This window comes from Panulirus ornatus, chromosome 55, assembly GCF_036320965.1.
Source record: "Panulirus ornatus isolate Po-2019 chromosome 55, ASM3632096v1, whole genome shotgun sequence".
Lineage (NCBI taxonomy): Eukaryota > Metazoa > Arthropoda > Malacostraca > Decapoda > Palinuridae > Panulirus > Panulirus ornatus.
This window is the reverse complement of record NC_092278.1, coordinates 35,592,909-35,611,628: the sequence shown is the minus strand read 5'-3', so window position 1 is coordinate 35,611,628 and position 18,720 is coordinate 35,592,909. Positions and strand designations below refer to the sequence as shown.

The window sequence follows — 18,720 nt, the reverse complement described above, 5'->3', positions numbered from 1 at the left end:
CAGACGCTCAACAATTGTGGAAGTCAAGAACACTCGTTTACCATTCTTAACAAACTACCTTTATTCATACGTCTTTTATTTTTACATGTCTTTGTCATGCGTCCTTTTTTTTTTTTTTTTCTGGTAGGCCGGTCAGTGCCGAGCTAGCCTAGTCTATGACGTCTCGGCACAGACGAGATCAGCACCCACTGGCGCCTCTACGGAGAGGCCTTATTATCACATGGGGAAAAGGCAGAACATATTCTTGTTCGCTTTTCTCGTTTCATTTCCCCTCCTGGTCAGGGTTGGTGCCTCCGATGAGATCGAAGATAACTTGCTTCTCGGCCTTGGCTTTGTGGAGCCAACGTAGCTCCGTGGAGTTAGGAGGTTCGTAGGAGAGGATCTGTATGGAGGTGTCTAGCATCCGGATGGCGCGGGTGAGGCCGTCCTCGAACGCCTCCGAAGGCTTCTTGGAGACCCCAGTCATGGCGAGGTGGAGGAGGGCGGCGTCCTTCTCCACCACAGCAGCGTAGTAGAGCGACACTCCTGCAATACATAGTCTTTTTCAGTCATTTTCATCCCTAGGTTCTCGAGACGCGTTATCTTTGTTAAGATATGTGTACTGTGTTGTTTATGTTGATAGTTTCTCGAGACGTGTGATCTTAACAATAGATTTTATGTGTACTATGTGTTGTTTATGATGTCTCAGGTGACGTGTAGATTCATCTGGCAATGATAAGACGCTATGATGTGTCACCTGTGTGTTTGTGTGTGTGTCGATGATCGAGTCTTCCTTAGCAGTGTCTTGTTTCTGTGGTGTCCGCTTGCCTGCTAGTTCATAGTGCATTGCTAAACAATGATATCCTAGGAAATCTGGGGTGTTAACTGACATTATATGACAACGAATGTGATGTTATTTCTTGGTTAAATAACTGCGATCTTTAACCTAAGGTTGAGGGGATGATAAAATTTCTGATACTATTGAGTTTTAGGTTATAGGGAAGCTGGAATATTGCAAGTGTGCGTAGAGTTGTTTGGCTTTTTTTTCTTCGTTTTGTAACATTGTTTTTAGTTAACTTTCGATTAGTCGAAATTCAATTGATGTATCAAGGTACAGCTGCCTCCTAAGTACATTTTTATCTGTCAAAGGCTGAACTGTGGGTCTGTGGAGGTTAACGTTAGGGAAGGGAGACAGTTGATTTGGAGGAGTTGGAAAATGGGATTGTGGGAGTTGAGGAAGTAACCTGTAGGAATGGCGGAGATCAGTCCAAGGAATATATACACCAACAGATTTTCAAGGACTGGAGAACCCAGGACTCAAGATAGGTACCAGGACGCATATTTTCAGGTTAAGGACACAAGAGGATCACTAGGACACATATCCAGGAGCCGAGAGGGGCATCACGACACACGTCTTCAGGTCGAGGAACCCATCCTACTCACCTCTTCTCCTGGTAGAGCCGGGCTCCAGCCGCTCATGCAGGTGTATGAGGCGTCTCCAGAGGTCCCGCAACATGGACAGCGTTGCAGGGCTCTTCTCGTCCCCCAGTGTCGTGAGCGCCGCCTTCGCCGCCGACATCCACACGAAGTGGTTAATGTGGAAGGTACTCTTGATCCTGTCTAAGAGCTTGGAGGTTTCGGTGAACGAGGTGCACTTGGTCTCGATTTCCTTCTCGTAAGCCTCGACCTGTTTGATGATGTCCTCTTCCGGGAGCCTTTTCCCGCACCCAGAACACGACCAGGGGGCTCCCGGGCCGTCGTTAGGGTCCAAGAAACCCTCGGCGCACTCCGGGCAGCGCGGGCTGGAGAAGTGAGTGCCCAGCTCTGTAGGGTCTTTGCAGCGCTCGCAGGCGCAGTTGAAGTAGTAGATGCTTCTGAGGTCAGTTTGCCGGCGCCATAGCGGGTCGGCTGGGGGCACGTAACTGAACATAAGAGGCTCGCCCTTCCTGACGGGCACGGCCGTGCGGACGTAGAGGGTACTGCGAGCGTCGGAGCGGAGGGTCACGTTAGGATGACAGGAGTGGTTCATGATGCAGACGTTCGCGTACAGGCCACGTAGGGTCTCCCCCCTCGCGCCGTAGGTGTTGATGGCATTGGTGATGATAGCTCCGTGTATGTGGCGCACCGTGTCTACGTCGCAGTCTACTTCGAGGACCTCGGTGAAGTACCTGACGGCGGTGCAGTGGTGGGGCTCCTGGTCCTCCCAGCGACTCTCTGCATGGCTGCCCATGGCCTTGATCCGCTTCCAGCCGTCGGGGTTAGACGAACGTAGGAGTAAACATCGAAGAACCAGAATGATATCGTACCGTGGGGTCACCATCAGACTGGTCGGTGGGCCGATTTTCTTGGTATCCGTGGCAAGGGCTCCGCACTCCGCCTGGTGCCGCGGGGTATCGGCGCAGACGGTGGAGCAGAGAGGCCAGGAGCAACCTGGGCAGCGCGGATGGTCCTCGGCAGTGATGGGGGCGTGGCAGCCAAGGCACATCGGCCAAGAGTCAGCCGTAGGACCCAGCGCCAGGGGCTCGTCCCTCATCACCAAATGACCCTCCTCCAGGTCACGTGACGCCACGAGATACCTGGCAAGAGCAGGATGCACATGTCAGGTTGGGAGCACCTCCCTGAATTGGCCATAACCTCCCTGAGCTCACCTTGACCTATCAAAGCCCACCCTTACGTGCCTGAACCCACCATGATGACCCCCGCCTGAAGCCACTCTGATCCAACTGAGCTCAACGTGACCTGTCGGAGCCCACCCCTACCTTCCTGAGCCTCGTCTGATCTGCACGAGTCTTACATGACCTGTCTGAGCCCACCATGACCTGCTTGAGCCTACTTGACCCGCCTGAGCCCACCATGACCTGATTGAGCCCAGCTTGACCCGCCTGAGCCCACCATGACCTACCTAAACCTACCATGAATGTGCTTGAACCCACCATGACCTACTTGAGACCACTGTGACTTGGCCTTACCCAATCCAGCCGAACCTGTAACTTTCACGACACCCAAATGAACCCACCAAATCCACCACAACGTACATGGGCGCCTCCTGACCCACCCCAGCCTAACTCACCCTCTTGATATTCCTTTTTTTTTTTTTTTTTGTCTGGATTCCAGTCACGGACAACAGTCATCAGAGAAACTAGGCCTAAGAATGAAACAAAATTAGAAGAAGACTAAGATGACAGAGGAAAAGAAGAAAAATGAATTAGTTTTCGAGAGAGAGAAGTTCTAAAATTTAACCGAGTAAGGAAAGAAATAGACGTTGCAGCAGCTTACCTGCCCATTTCAGGGTCATACATCTGAGTGAAGGGCCAACACTCGTCCTTGTGCTTGGCCCAGTGCTTTCGCTGATGTTCCCTACCGCAGTAGTGGACACTGCTGCAGCCGCCGCACCGCAGCGACGCCGCAGCCCCACACAGGCCGCAGGTGCCGCTCCCCGTCATCTCAGACCTGCGGCGAGAAACGCCTGGCTCTTAAAAGGCATCCTAGGGAAAAATGGGAAGCTCAAATATTTTAGGGGGGAGTGTAGAAGGTTGTTGGGAGTGTACTACGTCTGAGATTGTGATAATGTATGTTGAATATCTTCAGTGATATTGAAGGTAGGGTCCCCCAGCACCGTATGGGGAAGAGGAGGCTTCATCCTCCCCGCTCGTAACGTAGGAGAATAAGGCCTCCTATGCATCGCAGGTGTATGAAGTCCCCCTCTGAACGTAGGACTACAAGGATCCTCGCAGTGTAGGGTAACGTCATCAAACGGCCGGGCTGGGCTGGCTGGCCGGCGCCTCGGCGTCTGTTGGAACCATCCCGGACGGAGCAGTCGGACCACCAGTGGGAGGAGGAGGAGCACTGGTCGGCAGTCGGACCACCGGTGGGAGGAGGAGGAGGAGCACTGGTCGGCAGTCGGACCACCGGTGGGAGGAGGAGGAGGAGCACTGGTCGGCAGTCGGACCACCGGTGGGAGGAGGAGCACTGGTCGGCAGTCGGACCACCGGTGGGGGGAGGAGGAGCACTGGTCGGCAGTCGGACCACCAGTGGGAGGAGGAGGAGGAGCACTGGTCGGTCCTCCCTCCTCCTCCTCCGTTGCACCATGGCTGACCGTCCTAAAAATGACTCTGGGGGCGAGGTTCTCCCAGCGCAGACGACGGACACCGGCTTAGGGTAAGGTGATCTTGGCAGACGACTGGTTGTAATGGCTGATTGAGGGTTTGACGAGCTGCCGAAGTGACGAAGACTTTAGGGATTTTGAGGAATGATGAGGGTTTACGAAGGGCTCGAAGTAATGAGAATTTTAGGGGCTGGATATGACGAAGATTTGGGCATGATAACGGATTAAGCTTTATGGGACTCGATAAGACGAAGATTTGGGATTCGAAGCAACGAAGATTTGGGGATTCGAAGCAACGAAGAGTTGGGATTCGAAGCAACGAAGATCTCTGGAACGCGAAGTAAGGAAGACTTGGAACTCGAAGTGTTTTGATTTTGGGCTGGAGAAAAATAATCATATAACAGTTACAAAGAAAATCGTCATGTAACAGTTAGACAAGTTAAAACTGTTATTGTGTCAGACACCTTCAGAGGCGTAACATATTATATTGGAATATGTAAATTACGGGGTTTATCATACTAAAAACGTTATCCGATTTACCATACTGAAAACATTAGGTGGTTTATCATACTGAAAACGTTAGCAGGCTTATCATACTACAAATGTTAGGTGGTTTATCACATCGACAACGTTATCCAGTTTATTTTCATGAAAACGTAACCCGGTTGATCATAACGTTTTATCATACTGAAAGCGTTAGGCGGTTTATCATAATGAAAACGTTGGCCAGTTTATCGTAATGAAAATGTATGTGATAGTGGCATGCTGTCCATGGACGCTGAGAGGGTATTTTAGGAACCACTCTGTGCACGACTATACGACCCTTGAACACGAAGGCACGACCCTAGTTTAATAAATATATTCGCTAGTGTTCACCATTACCAACAACCTTGTTCACAAGTATTTTTTTTTTTTTTAATTGATAGAAATGTATAGACTTTACATTGCATCGATAGTGTACGAAAAATGTATATAATGTATATAGCGAGTAGGTAATGGATATAAGTCTTTAGGCAACGAAAGGGGGCCGCTAACGGAACTTTTAGTGTCTGCAACCAGCAAGCACTGTATCACCGCCGTTTGGCAACGCATCTGGCAACGTCGGGAACACAGACAGAAAGACAGTTGTCTAAATATACATGACACCAGTTGACCTACATGTCGTAAGGATTTGGATCTGTTACGTGTAGTGTGTTAGGAATTGTTAGTGGCCATAGACAAGACCTTTCTGGTCAATATAGCCGATCTTTACAGAGGCGATATATATATATATATATATATATATATATATATATATATATATATATATATATATATATATATAACATCTGCACTGATCAGCCCACAGGTTTAGCGCTAAAGAACTGAAGTGGTAGATTTCCCAGTTCGGGGACTGGAAGACGCGCCCGTCTATTTCAAAGATAGCTATGCAAATCCTGTCACTCGGAATGATAGATCTGAAGGTTTATAGCGGATTATAACTAATTATACTCGGCAGACGTCGCGAGAGACCTTTAAATTTAAGATTTCCCGGGGTATTTGTGGACGAGGGTCTTCATTTGATTATTGTATTATATGTTGAAGTGCATTTTTTCACTGGTTTTTAGTACAGAACTGGTGTTTTCAGATGTATTTTTTATATCTTTAGAGAGTTAATTTTCAGGAACAATAGTAATTAGGAGGAGGTTTCAAGTTACAATGCCACGAGCGTCCATTGTTGCAGTTACTCGTTTGACTCTTTTTTTTTCGTTTGTACTATTGTCTAGAATTAGCATTGGCTACACTGCAGACGATACATTTCTAATTTACAAACATTATCGGTCGGGTTATTGAATGATAGTATTCCATAGATTTGCTATTAAAACCACCAAATAACCGAGTGTCGTTCAAAAAAAATGGTGCAAAAGTGATGTTTTGTCTTCGTTTGTAGCGACCTGAGATTGAAAGGTTGCCAGATTACCGGGAACATGTAGATTTCACAAAGGTCAGAATACCTACGGCGTTAGGGTCGAAGTGGCTCTCGAACTATGTAGTCAGGTCCTCTTGGATTGTAACGATGGATCCTGGGTGTCGACTCAATCCCCGGATGTATTGGCGTGACCGGTGGGCGCGTGTGGCCAATCCTTACAAGTGTCAGGGCTCCCGGCAACACCACCGCCACCACCAAAATATGTGGCCATACTGCCCCCGACGCTAAAATGCCAGATACCACCAGAATACCAAATCTATAGCGAGCGGGTATGTGAAAACCTGCGGAGGAGATTTTAAACATTCGATCTCTTTTTTTCTGATATGTTTATCAGTTGTTCTCGAGATAACATTAGAAAATTAGATTTTCCAAGTTTCCGAGTGTTCGGAGGTAACGCTAGTTAGAGATCGGAATTCTGGTGGTATCTGGTATCAGTTGTAGCAGGCACATGTGCGTATTTTGGTGTTTTTAGTATGCCTTCCTTTTTATTGTATGATAGTACATTCTCGTTATTTTAGAGAATTAGGTGTGTTTCCACTATTCTCTTTCTATTGATACCTTTTCTCTCCACTCGTACCATTCGTATAGCCCCATTTTCTTTCCCTCCCCCCCTTCTCTGCTACCCCATAACCCCCCCATCGGGTAACAATGCCAATGCCGGTCTCGCGTGCCAGCAGTCCCTCAGAACTAGAAGGTGCTAGAAGGGTACTTGGGTCAGTCGGAAACCTTATATTTTAAAGTTTTTGTTATAGAGAAATACAGAGAAGAGACTTGAACTAAGATGCGAAGCGTGTTTGATATGGTAAATCTCCGTGGTATATTGGATATTGTTAGAGGCATCACGCTCCGCTGTGGCTCAAGTCCCCATACGTTCGAATCCTGGTCGCGGCAGATGGACTACAGGCAACGCAGCTGTTCATCATATATAGCGTGAATGTGATGGCATATGCTTAGGGTATTTACTTAACCTGTGCCGTCTCAGAGGAAAAGAGAAAACAGATTGTATGACTGGGTTGGGTCGGATTTCAGTCTGTCCCATAGAATAATAGGTCATAGCTAAGTGATGTTAGCCACTGGCAGGACTTAAGGTCAAAGATCATTGAAGATAGCCCGTTGGAGGACTGAGGGTCCAAGGTGACTGATCTTAGCCTGTGGCAACGTTGAAAGCAAAAGCTATTCGTCTTCTTAACTATAGGTTGGTGTTGATGTCCACTCCCAAGATAATTCTCGCACAGATAACTCTAAAGCTTATTTCCTGCTTAAAGATAATCGTATTGATGTCTTATTATTTTTTTTTTTTCATTCTGTCCACATTACATTTGCTCACATCAGCCTTGTATCAGACCAATTGTGAAGTTTGTTCATGTCCCCTTGTAAGCAATTGCAGTCCTGCTCGCTTTTGTTCATGGCCTCCGCATCATCTGTAAACATAGTCAAACATAAGTCCATCTGCAGAGATCAAGAAGAATGTTGGTCCCAGAACAAAAGCCCTGTGGCACTTTGCTGGTCACCTCGACCTATATGTGGAAGACTCCTTAAGCATGTGTCCATTGGTCCTCTTCCACCGAGATAAATCTTGTCTGCATCGCAAGAGTCTCTCTCTCTCTCTCTCTCTCTCTCTCTCTCTCTCTCTCTCTCTCTCTCTCTCTCTCTCTCTCTGTTTGCATGGCGAACCACTTCTTGTTGATCAGCCTCCCGGGCGGCGCAGTGTCAAATGCTTTCTGGCATTCGAGATACGAACAGTTCACCTCAACCTTGTCTTTCGTATGAGATTCGTAAGAGATTCGCGTGACCTTTTTCAGTAAAACCTTATTGTCTCACAGGTAGCGTGTCCTCTGTAGACAGTCGTCCAATTGCTTTGTTAAAGTGTACTTTTTCCAAAACTTACAGACCCCACTCGTCAGTGAGACCTGTGTGTGTGTGTGTGTGTGTGTGTGTGTGTGTGTGTGTGTTACGTGGAGTGAGTTTTGCCCTCGTGTTGGCCCGTCTCTTAACTCGTATATGATAGAGGTTGGCAGTGACATTTGATTAAGCATATTATACATGTATGCTCTTACGTTACAGTAATGATAATATATACGCACTATAACAAGAGCATATAGGGCGTAACGCGTAGGGTATGTACAGGGCTGAGAGCGTATGTAGGGTAGATGGTGCTCTGTGGAGTGTATCAAATCACTACTGTGGATTTTCCTGGGTATATCACAACGTGGGAGAGGTGGGAAGGCCAGATAACAGAAGACCTGATGGTCTGTAACGAGGTCATCTGCTGGAGGACAGTAATAGTATCTTACGTTCCTAGTTAACCCAGGTGGAGACAGGATAGTAAATCAAAAATAGTTACTGAATATATAGTACGCCTCAAACTTCGACATGATAATATATGCGACCATGCACAATGGTCTATCGGAGACTTGATGGACCGTAAATAGTATTCATATATTTTTTCTCTTTTTTTTATCGTAACTTGTTTATATAAAGATCCGTTACTTGAAGGAATGATATAGGAAGCAGAGACAAAAATCAAGTATTCGGCAACATAACGTGTGATCTACCGGTGCCGACCAGTCGGCAAAATAAACGACGAATAACGTAACAAAAGCCTTATAACAAACATAGTACAGTAAATAATGATAGTAATGATAATAGAGGAAGTGCTGTAGAAGATGCTAAAATAAATCATAACTGAGACAGCTGTTAGCAGACACAGTTAATAGGTTAGGAAAAGCTCAAATTATCAGAAGGTAGAAAGTCATAATTAGTTTTCGGCATCTGAAGTGAAAATATATAAGAAAAAAATGCATGGTGTCAGTGAGGGTATCAAGAAGTAAATAAAAAGAAAAATATGGATAGAATTAGTTATGGGTGCCTGAAAGGATTCATAGAAAACGTTAGTTCAATCCAATATAGCATCAGAGAAAATGTAATTTTTTTTATAAGGAATACCTTGGGTAATTGTGTAACTGCATCTGGAATACGGAAAAAAAAATATATATACATATTTGCGTTAACCGATGCATTGAAGCTTATTCATTAGTATCATCAGCTTAAGATAGTAGGATGGAGTGTGCATTATACCAGTGCAAGTGGAGGAATTTTCTGGTGGTGGTGGTTGGTACAAGGCAACGGGGTCAACACACGGCGTTATGGAGGGTTGATATGGGTCACGCGATTTTGCACATTCCTCTTTTGCAGCGGCTTGTCCTTGGCCACCACCAGTGGGGGGCTTGGGGTGGGCGGGAGAGCCACGCCGAGCTCCCGGGCCACTTCGGCCGCCGCCTCTGAGGCCCGCTGGTGCCACCGACGCTCCCTGGACCGCTCAGGCTCCAAGCTCAGGACCCTCATCGCCTCCTGCAGGTGCTCCAGCGACTGCCGCAGCTGCAGCTTGAAGAAGTGGTCTGTCAGGACGCCGGCGTCCCTCTCCACCCTGGTCAGCACGGCCTGCGCCACCCCAGCCTCGTATAGCGTCACTCCTGCCAAACGAGAAGGATGGGTTATCCCGCACACGTACCGCTACCAGCATAGTAGCCATACAAGATACAGAAAATGGGTTTTAAATGCATGTGTGGGGGTGGGATGACACGGGAAGAAGAGATCCAACCTAAAGTGGACGAAAAGGAGTATGATCTCGTCGCCTTGGACTTGGAACACGAAGGAGAGGAAGGAGGTGGATGTGCTGGAAATGAATTGCCTGAGGTTACGTGATGGGTGGCGGATTTAGTGAGGGCAGCTTGAGTATAAGAGGGCCAACCAGGGTGTGTTGAAATTGTTCTGGCATCTGGAGAGGATGAGTGAAGAAAGATTAAGAAAGAGATCCCTATGTCGGCAGTTCGGAAGTAGAGGTAACCATTGAGGAAGGTGAGACCAAAATGAAGGAGGGATGGCATTATGGGAGTCGTCATTGGGGGGAGGTATCGGGGCCTAAACTTTCTGGAGGGGAGAAGCACACGTTGGATAGAAAGAACTATATCGAGATGATATATGGGGGATGCCGTTGTATCAGTTGGCTGAAGATATCGAGGTAGACTGAGGAATAGTGTGTGTGGATGATAGTCTTATGTTTTTGGATACATGATACATGACATCTAGAGATAATATAAATGCAAAATGATATTCGTACTGTGCCTTGTTTAAGCGTGAAAGGCGGTCAGATATACGAAGGAAAAATCTTGTGTATACGTGTGAACACTAATAGTTGGGTGCCCAGGGATACAGTGATGGCACTGCTTTCAGATATATAGAAATAGAGGTGGCATTATCATACGTAATGTAAGAAGCGGTGATCTATATGTGGGCGGCTGTAAACGTTCTCAACACCACAAGGGACGATCCTTTTTCCCTGAATATATTCCAAAACATATTTAGGTGAGGAAATATTATAGATGAAGAAAGAAGGGGATCATCTCGGTATTTTGTGATATGGCCAATGCATAGATGCTATGATATTGTGGAAGGTGTGAAGAAGTGGTTGATAGTTCTGATATGGAGTGTGTATATCAGACGCAGAGATTGATAAAGGGACTTCTTTTTTTATATAAGCCTTGTGGTGGAAGCACCAGTAGATAATGAGGAAGTGCTTGAGCGTATCAGTGACTTTTGTGCATCCCTCCACAGAGTGGGCGCTCATGAAGATTTTAAACGTGAGAATCATGAGGTGATTGGTCTTGTAAGTTTTCCTTATAACTGTTGTAGTTTACGGTATTTCAACGAACTAAATAGATTCAGATTAAGAGTCCAAGGTCAGTCTTACCTGTGTCTGAAGAGAGGAAGAACTGGACTTCAAAGGAAGCAGACCTTCTTGTTGCATTGAGTTGTCACAAACGAGCAGTGAGTAAGGCAGTGGCTTGAGACGGTGGTGGCCACTGCTGCGTGTGTACAGGGCGGGTTAGAGCCAAAAGTACGTCAGTACATGCAGGTGACACCCTGAGATTACCGTACATAATCAGGACGGGTGTGGAGGGCTGTTGATGGGAGACCACAAGACAAGCTGGAGAGAGACCTGATCACGAAGACAGACGGCAAAGTAAGCGCAAGGCAGGATTTCCACGGGAAGAGGAGGTGATATGTGACACGAGGGCGGGTAGACAGAAGACAGAGAACAGTGCATTTGTAATATATTCAGAACAGACAGTATAGGAAGGGAGGAGGGGGCGGAGGGAAAATGGAGACAGCTGTGTTCGGACATCACCTCTTCTCCTGGAGAGACCGGGTTCCAAGACGCTATAGATCTTCAGGAGTCGCGCCCAGAGGTCTCGTCTGAGGACGGCGGCGTCCCTACTCCGGTCCATCCATAGGGCTTTGACAGCCACCTGCGCCGCTCTCATCCACACGTAGTGTTGGGGATGGAAGGCCTCCTCCACCTTCTCCAGGATGTTCCTGATGGCGCGCGGGCCGGTGTTCAGGAAGGTGTCGTCGCTCTCGAAGCGGGCCAGCCACTGCTCGACCTCCAGCCGTATGACCATTTCCAGCTTCTGGGAACCGCACCAGGGGCACTCCCACGTCACCTCCCCCAGCCAGGTCGTGGCCTCTAGGTACTGGTTGTGGCAGTGCTCACACCTAGGCGAGGAGAAGTGCAAGCCGAGTTCTGTCGGGTCGGCGCAGCGGACACAGTCGCAGGTAAAGTAGTGGATGTGTTTGGTGTACGTTCGTCGCTCCCACAGCGGCTCGGTGGTGATGGTGTAGGTGACGTACAGCTGGTCGCCACCTTGCAGGTCTGTCGCAGCTCTCACGTACATGGTCCCGTCGCATTCGGAGGAGAGAGCGACGTTAGGGCGGCATGAATGGTTCATGCGGGCCAACAGTGGGTATACACCACGGAGGCACACTCCCAAGGGGCTCCGCCATTCGAAGCAGTTGGTGATGATGACGTCGCGGACATGTTGGATGTCTTCAAGATCGTAGTCCACCTTCAGGACGTCCTTGATGTACTGTGTGGTGGCCACGTGGTGCTGGTCCCCCTCCTGCACGCGGCGCTGGGAGTGACTCGCCATGTCTAGCAGGCGACGCCAGGCGGAGGGGTCGGTGCCACGCAGGAGGAGACATCGCAGGACGAGGATGATGTCGTAGCGCGGCGTGCTGCCGGGCGCCTTCGGTTGCCCGATCCTCTTCGCGTCGACAGCTAGAATGGGACACTCTGCCTGGTGGAGGCTGCTGGAGGCGCAGGCCGGAGAGCACAGCGGCCACCAGCATGAGGAACAGCGGGGGAACTCAGTTCCAGTGATGTACTGATGGCAGCCGAGGCAGATGAGGGGCGAAGTGGCGCCTGGCCCCAGGGCTATTGGAGTCTCCGTCAGCAGCAGTTCTCCAGCCACCACATCCCTGGACGTTACCATGAACCTGCCGGAGGAAACGCATCAGTACCAGGGAAGACTCGAAACCCATTTTCTTAAAGAGACACAGACAAGTACCGCCCGCCCACACACCTGCCGGCCAGTGGGTCCTGCCGCTCGATCATGGGTCGACAGTTGATCTTGTGGGCGTCCCAGTGTCGTCGCCTGTGGTCGCTGCTGCAGTAGTGGGACGTGTGGCAGGCGCTGCAGACGAGCGTGTCCGAAGCCTCGCACACCTCACACGTCCTCTTCACGCCCATGTTGAGTGGAGTAGAGGTTCCTCGCCCTGTAAAGTCGACGAGAAGTATTACAATTCATGGTGTGACGGTTAGTGTTGCTGACCATGATACATGCACGGGCCGCCCGGGGTCAAGCGCATATATCGGTTCGAAATCCTAACTGCGGCAGTCAGTTGGCCCACAGTGCTAACAGTGCCGAGTATTCGAATAAACCATCACACTGTTGTACACTCTGTTGACTCACCTGAGGCGAATACCAAACGTTTGTAACAAATGACGAAAGAAAACGAATGCATTCATAATCTTTCATTCAGACGCTTATATGATAGCACTACGACGCTGGGATCCCAGTCAGCCATGTGACTTCGTCATAGACCGTCACATAAGAAAAAAAAAAAACATTTACATTAAAGATTAAATATCTGGCCCGATCTCATTTGTCCAGAGGGGGTTCATGATACTCAGGAGAGACAAAAGAGAGTGGAGGAAGGGGACTGAAACCTCTTAACAAGCAATATTGAGATACGAAGATAATAAAAAAAATGTCTCTTCATTATGTAATCTTTTCCTCTCTCTCACCGTGGGGTCTTCGACACCCCCGCTCCCCCCTTTTTTTCCGTGTCATGAAAACCCACGAACCCCCTCTTATATTTCATGAGTCAGACATATACAGGATTTAGTTAAGTAATAATAGTTGACGCGTCTGTATGTATCATCCGCTGTACGATCCGTCTGCCGCGCCAACCTTCCACAAGACCCGTTACCCGCACTAACCCCCCAACCCATTACTTCTCTTCCTCTCCCCCTCTCTGAGACAGTGTGTGTATTGCGTGAGTGTGTGTGTGTGTGTGTGTCTTTGTTTTCCGCATTCTTTTCCTCAGTGTGTAAACCTTTTGCCACTGCAACAGTGGTTTATTTCAGTGGAAGTATTCCCCCAGCGTCGCCTTCTAAGCCTCGCCGTCGACTCGCTCTCCCTGTTTGGGATCTGTACTAGCTGATCGCTTCCTGCTTTTGCTCACCCCCCAACAACTTGGTTGAACTTGACGTCGCCGTTACCCATATAGAGAGAACTGAACAGATGTGTTCTTGTGTGTGTGCGTGTGTTTGTCTCTCTGTGTCTGTCTGTATCAGCTGAGCTTGGCGTGAAGCTTGTTTTGCTGTAAGCAAACCACATGGCAGTGATTTTCGACAGTGTTGCAACGGTACACACTGATGGTCTCTGGTGTGACGGTACGCCACATACCAGCAGTGATGGTCTCTGGTGTTGTGACGGTACACCACAGCATCAGTGATGGTCTCTGGTGTTGTGACGGTACACCGCATACCAGCAGTGATGGTCTCTGGTGTTGTGACGGTACACCACAGCATCAGTGATGGTCTCTGGTGTGACGGTACACCACATACCAGCAGTGATGGTCTCTGTTGTTGTGACGGTACACCATAGCATCAGCAGCGATGGTCTCTGGTGTTGTGACGTTACACATCATCAGTGATGGTCTCTAGTGTTGTGACGGTACACCACACACCAGCAGTGATGGTCTCTGTTGTTGTGACGTTACACCACAGCATCAGCAGCGATGGTCTCTGGTGTTGTGACGTTACACATCATCAGTGATGGTCTCTAGGTTGTACGGTCTGTTGTGACGTTACACCATAGCATCTATGATGGTCTCTAGTGTTGTGACGGTACACCACACACCAGCAGTGATGGTCTCTGGTGTGACGGTGCACCACACACCAGCAGAGATGGTCTCTGGTGTTGTAACGTTACACCACACACCAGCAGTGATGGTCTCTGGTGTTGTAACGTTTCACAACACAACAGCAGTGATGGCTTACAGTGCTATGACCGTATCACACAACAGTGATTGGATAAAAATACTGTAAGCATAGAAAATGTAATTGACTTGTTTGAAAACGACTTTGGCAGAGATCTGTACCGTGTGGCAGACGAGACAAGATGAAGTGGTGGTTGCTGTATAGGATTAAGGCCCGCGGCCTCCAACAGCCTGACTGAACAGGGTAGTTGTCTGGCAGCTTAGCCCCAGACCAGGTAAGGTAAGGTAAGGTCTCAGACCCAGCTGTTAGGGTAGAAGACCTCCGAAACCATCGTGAGGTAAAGGCAAGAAGGTAAGGTCCCACACCCAGCTGTGGGGGTAGAAGACCTCCGAAACCATCGTAAGGTATACGTAAGGGAAGGTAAGGTCCCACACCCAGCTGTGGGGGTAGAAGACCTCCGAAACCATCGTAAGGTATACGTAAGGGAAGGTAAGGTGCCAGACCCCACTAATGGAGGTAGGGAGACAATTTTTTTTATATATACAAAACCACATCATTGTATGTTATGAAGAATGCCTTACTGAATAACACTTGTGTTGCGATACACATCAATAAAACAACCCTTAGCACATCAACGCAACAAATCTTAACGCTTCAACGAACAACCCGTAACAACACAACAGTCAACACAACAACCCGTAACACCACAACAGTCAACACAACAACCCGTAACACCACAACAGTCAACACAACAACCCGTAACACCACAACAGTCAACACAACAACCCGTAACACCACAACAGTCAACACAACAACCCGTAACACCACAACAGTCAACACATCAACCCGTAACACCACAACAGTCAACACAACAACCCGTAACACCTATATTGGTACGTTTTCTATGTGAACTCTGAGTAATGAGGGGTAACTCGTTTAAATAATGATTCCATGCCTTACCGTCCTGCTCCCGACCAGTCAAGTATTGATATTGCACAAGCGGCTGAGGCAACGCCGTCGGTCGTACTTTGATGTGAGGAATATTGGCTTAAAAGAGTGATGGGTTGCGCGCAAGGGAGAGGGAGCCCTGAAGCAGCCGATCCTCCGTTCGCACTCGCCCAGTACCAACTGACCTCCCCCCCATGTCCATACCTCCTCCTGGCCAGGACTACGCACCTACCTTCGTGCCTCCATTATTTGGTTTCATATCTTCTCCCTCATTCTTCGATAAGAAGAAAAGATTATTTATATCTCTATCTAGCTGGAGGACAAGTTCTGATTAATGAAACTTATGGATTGATTTCTAAGGATTATTAAGAAAGTTGCGTCATGTTCGCCACACACATGCGCAGGTTTGGTCTCCGAGGAGGTGTTGATAATTGCTGCCCGGGACACTGTGGGCAGAGCGCTGCCCAGCCGGTACTTTTAACTCCTCAGCCGCACATGCCACCGTGTGTGTGTGTGTGTGTGTGTGTGTGTGTGTGGAGGGACTGAAGCAACAGAGAAAAAAAAAATAAGTGAGCCAAACTTCTTTCGATTTGCCTTAAGGGCAATTAACAATGTCAGAGATGGATCATTAGATGACCATAACAACAAGGACGGTTCCTCGCGATGAGGAGAGCGCGGGAAAGCAGTTGACTGAGGCCACCAGCCCGTCCTTGGGGGTAGATGAGGACATCGTCTCAAGCAGCAGATAGCATCTCCTCCCTCTCGTCTACAGCTCATGTCATGTGAGGAACTCAACTTGGAGAGTTCGCGTACAGCTTTGACCAGAGCCTTGGCGGCATTGTCCTTCCCCTATATCCTCGCCCTCTACCACCACACACCACTCCTTCCCCCATCCCTGCTTGACCACCGCCCACCACGACCACACCTGCCATACCCTTCGATCCACCGCCACACATCACGCCTACAACGGTCCCCCTCGCCTCCCTCCCTTGCTCGACCGCCATACATCACGCCCACACCTGCTCTTCCCTCCGCTTTACCGCCACACATCACGCTCACACCTGCTGTCCTCTCCGCTCTACCGCCACACATCATGCTCACACCTGCTGTCCTCTCCGCTCTACCGCCACACATCACGCCCACAGCTGCTATCCCCTCCGCTCTGCCGCCATACATCACGCTCACACCTGCTCTCCCCTCCGCTCTACCGCCACACATCACGCTCACATCTGCCCTCCGCTCTCTCCCTTGCTCGACCCCCGCATACCGCGTCCACAACTCCTACTCGACTATCATGCGACTCCTCTCAACCCCCCAAAACTACCATCCTGCTTTTTCCTCCTTAAAAAAAATCAACGTTGACACTGCAATTCTCCTGCTTGGACTAAAAAAAAAGAAAAGATTTGGACATTTCATATTAAGGTCACTGTCCTCTCCTCGGGCGATGCTTTTATCTCGCATGGGACAGTATTATTGGAATGGAGAAACACGTATCCCCCTTTCTTCAAAAAAGATCTCTTCCAATCCGTCCTTCTGTCTCCCCTTAATCAGAGGCCGTTCGAACTTATCGCACCTGGAAGAATTCTCCTACTTCCGACCCTCATTCAAGCTTCCATCTCCGCCCCGAAAACATCACAGCAAATAACTTTATTCGTAAAGTAAGGAAGTATGACAACCTCTCGTCTTCCCAGTGAGAGGTTCCTCTGGCCTTTAGCCAAACGTACTTCTTTATTATCTTCTGTTGCACTGCCTCTCGTTCGGTTTCCGACTATGCACCAAATGTCTCAGGAAAAAAAAAGAGGTTATTTTGGTTCTCTTTTCTGCTATAGCTTCAACTTGGGTGACTCTTAACATTCCCCCACGCCCTCTGCTACATCTCTCACCAGTCCCTGTGCCCCTCCCTGCTACCTCTTCCATCGCACAGTGGAGACCTCTCTCTCTCTCTCTCTCTCTCTCTCTCTCTCTCTCTCTCTCTCTCTCTCTCCACAGCCAAGTTGGACGGACCGGGTGTCATCCCTTCATGTTTTGTCGGAATTTGCTGCTTGTGAGCTTCTGGACGTATTGCTCTTGTTTTCACCTCTTCCTTAAAGACCAGAACGTTTCCTTCATGTCGTAAAACTTACGTTGGTGTAGCCTACCCGAGGGAAGAGTGGTCCGTTCTGAAAAGGCAGGGGTAGAAGACCTCCGAAAACATTATATGGTATAAGTGAGGTAAGGTCCCAGATATAGTTGGTGGGGGTAGAAGACCTCCTGAACCATCGTAAGGTTAGGTAAGGTCCCAGAAGCAGCTGAGGTAGGTAGAAGACCTCCTAAACCACTGTAAGGTATCCGTAAGGTAAGGTGAGGTCCCAGACCCAGCTGTGGTAGGTAGAAGACCTCCTAAACCATCGTAAGGTATCCGTAAGGTAAGGTGAGGTCCCAGACCCAGCTGAGGTAGGTAGAAGACATCCTAAACCACCGTAAGGTATCCGTAAGGTAAGATGAGGTCCCAGACCCAGCTGAGGTAGGTAGAAGACCTCCTAAACCACCGTAAGGTATCCGTAAGGTAAGATGAGGTCCCAGACCCAGCTGTGGTAGGTAGAAGACCTTCTAAACCATCGTAAGGTATCCACAAAGTTAAGGTGAGGTACCAGACCCAGCTGTGGTAGGTAGAAGACTTCCTAAACCATCGTAAGGTATCCACAAAGTTAAGGTAAGGTCCCAGACCCAGCTAGCTGTTGGAGGGGGGCGCGCGGAAGACCTCTGAAACCATCGTAATGAATGGCATTAGTCAATTCTTAATATCCGTCGCGGGCCATTGACAACATCATCTACATCATACTAATTCAAATGAGGGTTGAACTTATTCGTCTGCGCTCTAAATGTTTCCTCATTGCTCGGGAGAGTTTATTTCGAGAACGGTTAGCTATTGCTGTGTGTGTGTGTGTGCGTCTGTGTGTGTGTGTGTGTGTGACGCAGTTAAGTATGACATATTTGACTGTGACGTAATCATTTGCGTGACGTACTACGTAAGACGAAGCGATTCACTGTACGTCGAGATAATCTATTAGCATATTCTCTATGCAAACTTCAGTTTGCCTTTTCTTCAATAGATTCATTGCTGGTGTTTTATGTAATGATGAGACACGGGAATTTGTATCTTATGGTGATGGACAGTACGTGCTGAAGCAAACAGAAAATGATTATAAACTAAAGGGCAGTGAATTTCTTTTAGGGTTTTCGATGTTTATAAACAAGACTCAGAAAATATCATTAAAAGTACGTTTATGTGGCGTTCTGTGCACACATAATGTAGAAAGATATATATATATATATATATATATATATATATATATATATATATATATATATATATATATATATATTGGACAC

General features: G+C 48.2%; 2 protein-coding genes across 6 annotated transcripts in view; one reads left to right on the top strand and one right to left on the bottom strand.

The window, feature by feature from the left end:
* The window catches only part of LOC139765687 (organic solute transporter subunit alpha-like), a 94,181-nt gene that overhangs the window by 23,116 nt on the left and 52,345 nt on the right, over positions 1 to 18,720 (top strand). The gene's annotated exons all lie outside the window — the stretch shown is intronic.
* Positions 37 to 15,764, bottom strand: LOC139765684 (SET domain-containing protein SmydA-8-like). 5 transcript variants are annotated; one of them, XM_071693435.1, is made up of 5 exons: positions 15,745 to 15,764; positions 12,476 to 12,668; positions 11,242 to 12,389; positions 9,132 to 9,526; positions 3,292 to 3,429 (listed from the first exon to the last, which is right to left on the bottom strand). In XM_071693435.1, exons 2-4 carry the CDS (start codon positions 12,640 to 12,642, stop codon positions 9,198 to 9,200), a joined length of 1,644 nt encoding a protein of 547 aa, XP_071549536.1. In that variant the 5' UTR covers positions 12,643 to 12,668; positions 15,745 to 15,764; the 3' UTR covers positions 3,292 to 3,429; positions 9,132 to 9,197. The 5 variants fall into 5 exon arrangements, with proteins under 5 accessions (XP_071549538.1, XP_071549537.1, XP_071549536.1 ...); XM_071693434.1 differs by lacking the exon at positions 15,745 to 15,764 and adding an exon at positions 15,581 to 15,699; XM_071693433.1 differs by lacking the exon at positions 15,745 to 15,764 and adding an exon at positions 15,361 to 15,542.

Bases quoted from the DNA above. Each gene is read 5' to 3' on its own strand.
- LOC139765684 (XM_071693435.1), bottom strand. From the start codon at position 12,642: ATGGGCGTGAAGAGGACGTGTGAGGTGTGCGAGGCTTCGGACACGCTC. The intron at 12,390-12,475 runs GTGTGTGGGCGG...TTCCTCCGGCAG, and splicing joins CAGGACCCACTGGCCGGCAG to GTTCATGGTAACGTCCAGGG. The intron at 9,527-11,241 runs GTGATGTCCGAA...CTCGTTTGGCAG, and splicing joins CGGTCTCTCCAGGAGAAGAG to GAGTGACGCTATACGAGGCT.